Source organism: Empidonax traillii, unplaced genomic scaffold, assembly GCF_003031625.1.
Source record: "Empidonax traillii isolate 1590-97213 ecotype Southwest subspecies unplaced genomic scaffold, ASM303162v1 scaffold170:size2694500, whole genome shotgun sequence".
Classification (NCBI taxonomy): Eukaryota; Metazoa; Chordata; class Aves; order Passeriformes; family Tyrannidae; genus Empidonax; species Empidonax traillii.
This window is the reverse complement of record NW_020955363.1, coordinates 1898808-1909192: the sequence shown is the minus strand read 5'-3', so window position 1 is coordinate 1909192 and position 10385 is coordinate 1898808. Positions and strand designations below refer to the sequence as shown.

The window sequence follows — 10385 nt, the reverse complement described above, 5'->3', positions numbered from 1 at the left end:
ACCCAGAATAGCCCTATTCTTCCATAAAAACTCCCTCTAAAGACAGAACAAAAAGGTATAAGGTGCAATTTTCTCTAGACTGAAATTATTTGAAGCAACGTGTCTGAAAATGATACTCTGAAAATAAACCTTCAGCCTCTAATAGCAGCTGGCATCCTGCACAGCCTTTTATTATTTCTCTCCTTTTTTGTTTTTTTCCCCCCTCAATTCGTACAAGTCCTCCTACACCTATACCTAGCAAAGAGCTAAACCACCAGCAGAAAGGTTCATCTCCCCAGCCTGGTTGCCTACCATCATAGATGGGCTGTGGTGAAAAACACCTGTCACGGTGTGAACAACCTTTCTGTCAGCTGCACCTCGCTACTCAGTGCTTGGGCATCATATGGAATAATGGTACTACAGTGTTCCTCAGACCCAACGGTCCTGACACAGGGTCACCCCCATTTACCACACTAGTAGAGCTTGTGCCAATACCTGGACACAGCTCTATCTTTCAAAAGAAGCTATAAATTTGATGTCTCCCCTGGGAAACGCAAAGAACACACACACACACACACACAGCGCATTCCCCTTTATGGTAAAGCTACAAGAAACGCAGCAAAGGGAAGGACCTAAAATTCAAGCCTGAACTTGAGTTCCCACTTCTCAAGCCCACAAAAACCATAATTTCTAGGTGCAGAGAGCATACCTTGACAATCCTTCCAGGCATTTGTATATCAGCTTATTGCATCCAACAAATCCAAGGAGTCGCAAGTCAAGCCTCCAGGCCACACATTGCCACGCTGACTGGAGGCACGGGAATAAAAGAGGAAGTACAGCAAGACTGAAGAGGCAAGGAAAGCCCCAAACTCTTTTATGTGGGTGGTGTGGCATGAAAAACGTTGTTTGGAAAACTGATCTGAGTCTTCTCTGTATAATGCCGAGTTGTTTGTGAGCCTCGGAAAGCAGCCCTGTAGGAAGGCAGTAGTCTGGTTTCAAATGTCAAAGGATGGCAAAAAACCTAAAAGTATTTGTTTCATGTAGATAATCTAGCATCAAAAAGTTTTGACTGGGGATTTTTGCTCCCTCTGTAGTGTTCAGAAGGAGTTTAACTAGCTTTAGGGGGGCGAAATAATCTGTAAGCATTTAAGAACTAAGGTGTCATTGGGAATTAAGTGAGAATAAATCGTCATGAAGTAACAAAAATCTCAGCAGACTGGGATGGGTTTTTAAAGTTATAATGCAGACAGAACTGGGAGAAGATTAAAACAATTTGTCATTATCTCTACTACAGGTCAAGGCTTTAGTTACAAATGGAATTACTGAGAATGTTAGGGGGAGTGTTATTTTGTAGTCACAGACTTACAAATTACTCGCTTAATTATTTTGCATTCCACTTCTTGCTGGATACAAAGATGATATTTAGCAGCAAAACAAAAACTGAGAGGGAATGAAATACACATCCAGCTCACAGGCTTAAAAAGTAAGATAAAACCCCTATAAGAAATCCAAAAGCAATTCAAATATTATTTCTTATATTTTCAGTAAAAACTTCCAATAAAATGCCAGAAGCAAATAGAAATCTGGTACCAAGAAGACTGCAGACAACAATAACAGTCTAGAAGGCAAATACTTTTGGAAGTTTCCCTGTTTTCAATTTGCTGATAGCTGCCAGTCAATTTTCAGCTGGAATAGAGAAGAAAAAAAAAAGGTATTTCAGAAATCCTTCCTATTTTTCTCACTATTAAAGCTCTATTTCAAAAGACATGATGATTTTCCCTGATGGTTTGACAGTTTAATGGATCTTTTTTAAGCAGACAGGAATCATTAGTACCTGGTACCAAGCGAGAAAAGTCCTCATGAAAGAAAGCCAATTCTTACCGAGGCCCTGTATGTGTGAAAACATGAGTGTGTTTTGTACCACCTCATTTTTCATATTCAGGGTATATGTAATCATAACCTAAGCAATGCTGAACATAAATATTATTCTTGAGTTTTCTGTGTTTGCATTTCTCATCAGCAGAATAAGACAACAACTTTCAGAGTCCCTATGNAGTGTGCGCGGAACTGAGCCCACCCTTTAATCCTGAGGTTCATCTGCCGGGGCCAAGCACGCTTGGACGGTGGCAGCGAGGTCCTCAGGACGTAGATGGATTGCCTTATGGGCTAACGAGCTCCATCTGCCCGGGGAGGGGCCCCGACCGGGAATCGAACCCGGATCTCTGCAGTGACAGTGCAGTGAATTTTCCCCTGGACCACCGGGGGCTCCCGCTTGGGCATCATATGGAATAATGGTACTACAGTGTTCCTCAGACCCAACGGTCCTGACACAGGGTCACCCCCATTTACCACACTAGTAGAGCTTGTGCCAATACCTGGACACAGCTCTATCTTTCAAAAGAAGCTATAAATTTGATGTCTCCCCTGGGAAACGCAAAGAACACACACACACACAGCGCATTCCCCTTTATGATAAAGCTACAAGAAACGCAGCAAAGGGAAGGACCTAAAATTCAAGCCTGAACTTGAGTTCCCACTTCTCAAGCCCACAAAAACCGTAATTTCTAGGTGCAGAGAGCATACCTTGACAATCCTTCCAGGCATTTGTATATCAGCTTATTGCATCCAACAAATCCAAGGAGTCGCAAGTCAAGCCTCCAGGCCACACATTGCCACGCTGACTGGAGACACGGGAATAAAAGAGGAAGTACAGCAAGACTGAAGAGGCAAGGAAAGCCCCAAACTCTTTTATGTGGGTGGTGTGGCATGAAAAACGTTGTTTGGAAAACTGATCTGAGTCTTCTCTGTATAATGCCGAGTTGTTTGTGAGCCTCGGAAAGCAGCCCTGTAGGAAGGCAGTAGTCTGGTTTCAAATGTCAAAGGATGGCAAAAAACCTAAAAGTATTTGTTTCATGTAGATAATCTAGCATCAAAAAGTTTTGACTGGGGATTTTTGATCCCTCTGTAGTGTTCAGAAGGAGTTTAACTAGCTTTAGGGGGGCGAAATAATCTGTAAGCATTTAAGAACTAAGGTGTCATTGGGAATTAAGTGAGAATAAATCGTCATGAAGTAACAAAAATCTCAGCAGACTGGGATGGGTTTTTAAAGTTATAATGCAGACAGAACTGGGAGAAGATTAAAACAATTTGTCATTATCTCTACTACAGGTCAAGGCTTTAGTTACAAATGGAATTACTGAGAATGTTAGGGGGAGTGTTATTTTGTAGTCACAGACTTACAAATTACTCGCTTAATTATTTTGCATTCCACTTCTTGCAGGATACAAAGATGATATTTAGCAGCAAAACAAAAACTGAGAAGGAATGAAATACACATCCAGCTCACAGGCTTAAAAAGTAAGATAAAACCCCTATAAGAAATCCAAAAGCAATTCAAATATTATTTCTTATATTTTCAGTAAAAACTTCCAATAAAATGCCAGAAGCAAATAGAAATCTGGTACCAAGAAGACTGCAGACAACAATAACAGTCTAGAAGGCAAATACTTTTGGAAGTTTCCCTGTTTTCAATTTGCTGATAGCTGCCAGTCAATTTTCAGCTGGAATAGAGAAGAAAAAAAAAAGGTATTTCAGAAATCCTTCCTATTTTTCTCACTATTAAAGCTCTATTTCAAAAGACATGATGATTTTCCCTGATGGTTTGACAGTTTAATGGATCTTTTTTAAGCAGACAGGAATCATTAGTACCTGGTACCAAGCGAGAAAAGTCCTCATGAGAGAAAGCCAATTCTTACCGAGGCCCTGTATGTGTGAAAACATGAGTGTGTTTTGTACCACCTCATTTTTCATATTCAGGGTATATGTAATCATAACCTAAGCAATGCTGAACATAAATATTATTCTTGAGTTTTCTGTGTTTGCATTTCTCATCAGCAGAATAAGACAACAACTTTCAGAGTCCCTATGTTATTGTTCCTCAGCTTTTGGATGAAAACACTGAGATACCTCATGACACTCAAGAAATCAAGACCTCAGGGTAAATTTCCATCAAAACTGCATGTGCTAGATACCTGGCATGATGGCAAGATTGCTGGCAGCTTCAGGGAGTCAGGATTTTACTTGAGCTGATTCAGGCTAGGCTGGGCATGCGAACAGAATTAATTGGCACTTCAGAGAAAAAGTGTCTTTGAAAAAAATAGAGACAGAACTAGCACTGAGCATGTTTTCTAACCCATTTCCGCGTTTTTCATGTGAGAATTCTTCACATTAGATAAAAAGCTTATAGTGTGAAGAAAACATACAACAGCTACATAGATGGCTCTTTAACCAATTCCTATTCACTCTTATTGTATTTTTCATACAATTTACACAGTACCATCTATCCATTTGCATTACTCTTCTGTTTATCCAAGTGCTGAACTTTCTGTGAGTCATGTTTTTGTCACTAAAAATCAAACCTTTCTTTTTTTAAAAGGGTTACCTTATCCCAATTCACAGGTGTGGCAGGCAGATTCAGCCACTGAGTTCTGCTACGAAAATAATGCATGCAAAATTTTGGAGAAGAGAATTCAAGAATTTAAGTGAAGTTTTATTTCACTGAGCACTCAATGGGAAAATCTTTCAGATCCCTTGGATCTGAAGTGCAGTTCCTTACACCTACCCTTAACACAAGGTCACCTGTCTTTCCCATCATATTAAGCAAGATCATTCCGCTTCTGTTGCATACAACTTAGATTAGATGGAGCATATATTCAAAGTTATCTGATTTTCCCTAAACAGAAAACTACACTCTTACCCAAGAATAACTGTAATGAGACTTTTAGGTCCCATTTAGTTCTCATTCTTTTCACAATTGCCATATGCAGCAATAGTTGCACCTATGGATTTCTTTTTTTATTCATGTAATGTAGATTTTTTTTATGTCTGGAAACCAAACAAGTCTTGGCTGGGCCCTTGTGTAGGTCATGAATGCAATAAAGTAAGGCTCCAGTCAATAAGCTCCTTCTTAAGCATCAGGTCAGGGCTTCTTTAGCATCAGGAGCAATGGCACAACATCTTCATCGATAAAGATGGACAGAAGCATCTCAATTAAGGGTTGAAGCAGTGACAAAGTTTACCGCAAGAAGGGATTTAAACTGCAGATAAGCAAAAGCCCATGTGTGCACAGCAATGATTGGCAGTCAATCATTCACACTGCCATCATAATTTAGCACTGAAATGCAGCCTATGGATCCTACAGGGAATCATTTCATTGGCATCTAAATGCCCATACTATGTCTTCTTGAAGTATTAAGAACTCCATCAGAAAAAGCACTTGCTTGGAGCGCTGCCAAGGTGCTTCAGCAGTTTGTACTAGTGCAGCTCCATATATTATTCTCACATTTCAATAGAGAGGAGCATCTTAGTGCTGAGGTCAGCCTCTGTTTCTTCTTTGAAAGCAAAGTTCCTGTTTTCCACGTTCACAATCTGTTCTTCACAGACACTGTCTATTCAAGCATAGCAATTTTACCATGTTTTGTGACATTTAGTAAGAAGATTTTGAAGACAATGTACAGCAGATGCACACTGTGAGTAGTCTTGATGGGGGCATTTCTGACTTGTCTACTCTGGACTTTAAAATGTTGTGCAAAACAACTACCATGTCAGAAATTGCCCTCTTTCCCCTCCCTGGTGAGGAGTCCCCTTTCCAGTGAGGTGGTCCAGTCTACCCAGAGTCTGAGAAGTCCAGTCTCCAGGACAAGAATAAGTAGTGCCATGAATTTCTAAGTACATTTCTAACCCATTCTTCACATATAAGCTTAAAAACAGCCAACAGCTCAACTCCTCTGAGCATAACACACCAATTCCAGCACTTTACCATCCCTCACACATTTAATCTAGTCCAAAGATTAAGATGGAAAGCTTTTCTACCATATGCCTCTACTCTTACCAACGGCTCTTTTACAACAAAATGGACACTGACCTCAGTTTTATTCTTGTTAGCACTTTGCTTGTACTGCAAAAAAGGAGAGTTGAGAAGACTAAAAGAACACACTTTGAGTTCCCTTGCCTTAAGACAAATGGATACAATCAGAATTGCTCACACTTTTCCAGGGGGTCCAGGCCCTCACTGTCCCCTCACAGGGATGGCGGCAGAGAGGGATTCAACAGAACAAAAGAATCCCACTCCTCTTGAGTCAAAACAGCACATGAAGTTAACTGTGGTCATTTCCAAGTAGCACAATAACTCCCTGTAACAGGTAGTCCTGTGGTGTACAGAAGACTTGAAGAGAGAGAGTATAGAAAGATGCTGCACTGTAAATCATGTGAACACTTACTGGAGAATAGGTCAAAGTACCACAGAAATTTAAATCAGGGGAAACTTGAGCTGCTCCTGTATCAATTTCTCTTCAGGTTACCCTATGCAGGCTCTTATAACAAAATATTTACTTAAAGAGGAGAATAGGCTAAGCAGAGAGATCGTGCTAATCATCTGAGTATACTTTTTATTAACAACTTCAATTTATAAAACCCTTTCAGAGAAACCAGGGAAATTAGCCCAATTCAGCTTCCTGAAGATAACATAGATTTAAAGGCATCTCCTCAGACATGGCAGCAATGAATCTGGTACATAAAGGATATCCTGCCATTAGTTCTCTATTTTAGTTTTTTATCTTTCTCACCTTTTCTTCAACTTAAAGCACACGCCCTAAAGCCTAAACTAAAGTAGGAGCCATTCCAAATTTCTTCTTCCTTTCCCACATACTTTCACGCCCCTTTCCAGGGGGCAATGAATGCTCAAGTCTCAGTGAATCTTTGTGAATAATAAAGAATCCACTATTTGATCCAGATCCCTATCATTATCCTACACAGCTCAACTAAGCCTACACACCAAGCCAAGCAGCTCAATTCAGAGCCTTTCCTGTCCTGCCTGCCCCTCGGGCCAGTTTTACACTTCGGAGGAGGACATGACCAGTCAATTGAGCCAGTTTTGTGTGTCCACAGTAGTGCACAGGCAAGCAGAAATGTTGGTGAGGCAATAACAGTTCCCAGGTTGCCTTCTGGCATTGGTGCCATTCCTTAACCTATTCTGAGGGATGCCGCATCTCCTTCCCACCAGCACAGAGTTGACTTGACTCGAAGAACAAAGGCAGGAATTCTCGTTTTTCTCTAAGCACAGTAAGAATGAGCAATGTCATTACTCTATTACAGGTAACTAGGAAGTAATTCCATTGATTCTCCCCTTCCACTGGTCCTCACCTTCCTAGTGGGAAAGGCTTTATCATCAAAGAAGAATAAAAGAGGCACTAACACAAAAGTTCCAACAAATCCCATAACCAGAGCAGAGAGCTTTTCAAAGCTCTTTCCTCTTCGTATGGCTAGCCTTGTTAATCTTCACAGAATGGAGGATATCACCACGAAGCACAGTGGAAAGGACTGAAAGGTTTAAGTAGTAAAGAATTTTATTTTCTATAATGTATTTCACATCATATTTCTAATATTGCTTCTCCTGACAAGAGCTATTCTGAACACACTGGGCAACAAAATAGAAATTCAATGCCCTGACAACTGTCTGTAAGAGAACTGAAAATGAGAAACGATGCTCTGAGTCACAGTCCATCTTCCTTACTCTACCTTCATCTCCCCATTAAGGGTAAATGAAGTTTTCCTGGAAGAGTTCCCTTTCCTCTTGTCTTCTCCGTGGCATGCATAAGCAATTTCAGGATCTCCTAATAAGTGAACTCCTCTTGGGGTAGAAGACTCATACATTTTTATTTCCTCTTGCATGGCCTTGCATTTAATTCCTCTTTTTCCTTTCTGGTAATCACTGAGTTGGGAGGGAAGAGCACAGAGAGAAAGGTGAGGAGAAAAGCCAGGAACTGTCCCAACCTCAGGTTTTAAAAAGTAGTTTTCTCCTCTATTTTGGCAGCATAATTTTGCATTAGTTATCTTGCATTCCATAACTGTAGGTACTACTGTGTTTCATTTTTTAAGGGGAAATTGTTAGAGCATGCAGAAGTAATTCCAAAGCAAAAAAGCAGGAATGCTTCAGCCTCTGTGTTCTGGATTTTCGTATGTCTGTTGGCAGTTTCTGTAATTGAAGCAGCAGATTCAAACTCAGCACCATAAAGTACATAATGAGGTGTAACTACAAAAGTTTACTGGGTTAAAAGGAAAACTACAACTATTTTGTTCAGAAAATAAAGCCTGAAAGTAAAAAGAAATAAAAAATTAGAAAAAATATCTGGGAAGAAAACCAACTATGCATTAGTTAATAATGCTGATTATAATAAAGGTCTATCACCCAGAGAATGAAATCTTGTCTCACCAGGGAGTGTACAACCATTAATGAAGGGACTTAGGCTTCTTTCTCTGCAAGTAATTGACCAGTTACTCTCTCTATACATTGACAGAGTCTAGGGATGACATGCCCTTGTTCCTTTTCAGGTATGAAAAGAGCCAGCCATATCCATACAGCAGTATCCATCATGTTGAGAAAAGGATGCTTCTTTCCTCAGGACAAGACAGATGTGCGGTTTAAAACCTCTCAGTGACCAAAATCTCCTTCTTACCCAGCTGCCAGCTGAACCAGTCAGATTTGCACAATAACAACCTGATAAGATGAAGGGCAGTACATCTCTATACTGTATTTAAAATTAAGTCATGTCTTCACACTCATGCTCAGTACTTAACTTTCTCTGCATGGCTTTTCTGTTTCCATGTTCCTCTTCTGATTTGAAATTACAGAAATTTCTTTGCATTCGGGGCTCCTCAACATATGCCTTTTGGTTCTTTCTCTGTTTTTCAGAAGGATAATTTCATCTTCTAAAGTCTGATGCCATCCTGAAGAGCAAACATTATAAATAGATTACAAGCAGTGTGCATTCAAATAAATTACATGTTTAAATGTGTCAGTTAAATTATAATGCTCAATTAGACAGCTAATTATGCTGAAAATGCAGTTGTGTGCATAAATTGATGGCCACTCCCCCAGCCTGCTTGGCTGCTTCCATTCATATATTGTCCCTTCGTAAGGTTTATCTTCCAAATATCACCTAGCTGAAGGTTTATCTCAGTGCAGTCATACACTGCTTTACTCTTACTTTATTTTAAAAAAATAACTTCAAATACACTTCAACATTTGCACTGAGTTTTACTACTTGCCATCAGAAATTTAGTGGCAGTAGGATTTGTGGACCAGATTCCCAGACTTCTCAAGGTCACATTCCCAAAGTGCTTTTCCTCTGTTTATGATGTCTCACTTGCCAGGATGCTTTTTAATCACTCCCACTGCATCATTTAAATGGAAAAACTAAATTTCTTTTAAATTTATATGCACATGTGAATTTTAAAAATTACCTTTGAGCTGACAAAGAAGCAGTGCATGAAACCATAGATGACACACTTACATTTATAAAGTATGGTCTTAAAATTGCCACTGAATTTATTAATACTGTCTAGGACCTAGAAATCAAGTAGCAAGAAGAGTCTGTCAGCATGAATTAATCAGTTTGATTTAAGACAATACCTTGGCATGACAAAATACAACATCTTACTTAATTCATGACATCTTATCTCAAAACCATCTCACAAAATAGATCATTTCAGCTATATTTTCCATATTTTACCCTTCATTCAACTTCTGTATGTTTACTATGCTTACTTCCAACCAATCTAACTGAAGTGTTTATGCACAGCAAAATCCAAGTTCTCATACTTGATGAGATCTGTAAAGAGCTAAATTATTTTTTTGGTGTTTCCAGACAGCTACATATCTCCTTTCTTACAACAAGAAAGGAATCATACAAAACGAAAATTCATCAGTACCACTGTTTTAAAAATTTAGACAAAATAAAGACAGTATGATTCCACCAAGGAGATAAAAATAAATTTCGCTTGAGCTCAGCATAAAGTATAATTTCATGCAGGCAGTTATTCTCTTCAGCTCTTATGCTTAGATAATACTGAAAAAGTAATGGTGGAATAAAAAGCCCAAACCTGACCATTTTGTTCCTTTTCTAGGTTTTTTTTCTTTCTTCTGAATTATAAATCATAATAGTTTCATTTTAAGGTCTAAAACCCTTGGCATATAGTTTGTCCATACTGTTAGACCATAACAGTCATAATTATTTATGAAAGTGTTCCCAGCCAGCCCATAGTTACAGAAAAAAATAACTGAAATAACCCTGGGCATGTATGGCAGTAAAATCTAGCTCATCAAGACATCTAAAATTAATCTGGATAAATACTGCAAAATGATGATGCATGAACCTACTCCAAGTCTGACAATGTAAGAGACAAACAGTCCTTCTATAAATACATTAATAACAGAAGGAGGGGCAAAGAAAACCTCCATTCTTTGATGGACTTAGAGGGAAACATAGTTAATAGAGATGAGGAGAAGGCTGAGGTACTTAACACCTACTTTGCCTCAGTTTTTACCAGTAAGACAGATGGCCCTCAAA

The 10385-nt window shown here is 39.2% G+C and overlaps 1 protein-coding gene and 1 long non-coding RNA gene across 3 annotated transcripts in view; one reads left to right on the top strand and one right to left on the bottom strand.

The window, feature by feature from the left end:
* Positions 1 to 10385, top strand: part of LOC114058394 — a 350005-nt gene that overhangs the window by 256326 nt on the left and 83294 nt on the right. The gene's annotated exons all lie outside the window — the stretch shown is intronic.
* The window catches only part of SLC7A11 (solute carrier family 7 member 11), a 90639-nt gene that overhangs the window by 63402 nt on the left and 16852 nt on the right, over positions 1 to 10385 (bottom strand). Inside the window, exons 1-2 of one of the 2 annotated variants that reach the window (XM_027885715.1) lie at positions 1570 to 1630; positions 689 to 786 (exon numbers count right to left, since the gene is read on the bottom strand). The exons of the other annotated variant lie outside the window; for it this stretch is intronic. Coding sequence (XP_027741516.1) covers positions 689 to 709 — 21 coding nt within the window. The 5' untranslated portion in view covers positions 710 to 786; positions 1570 to 1630. Of the gene's footprint in view, positions 1 to 688; positions 787 to 1569; positions 1631 to 10385 lie in introns of those variants that run through there. 2 annotated transcript variants of the gene reach the window in all.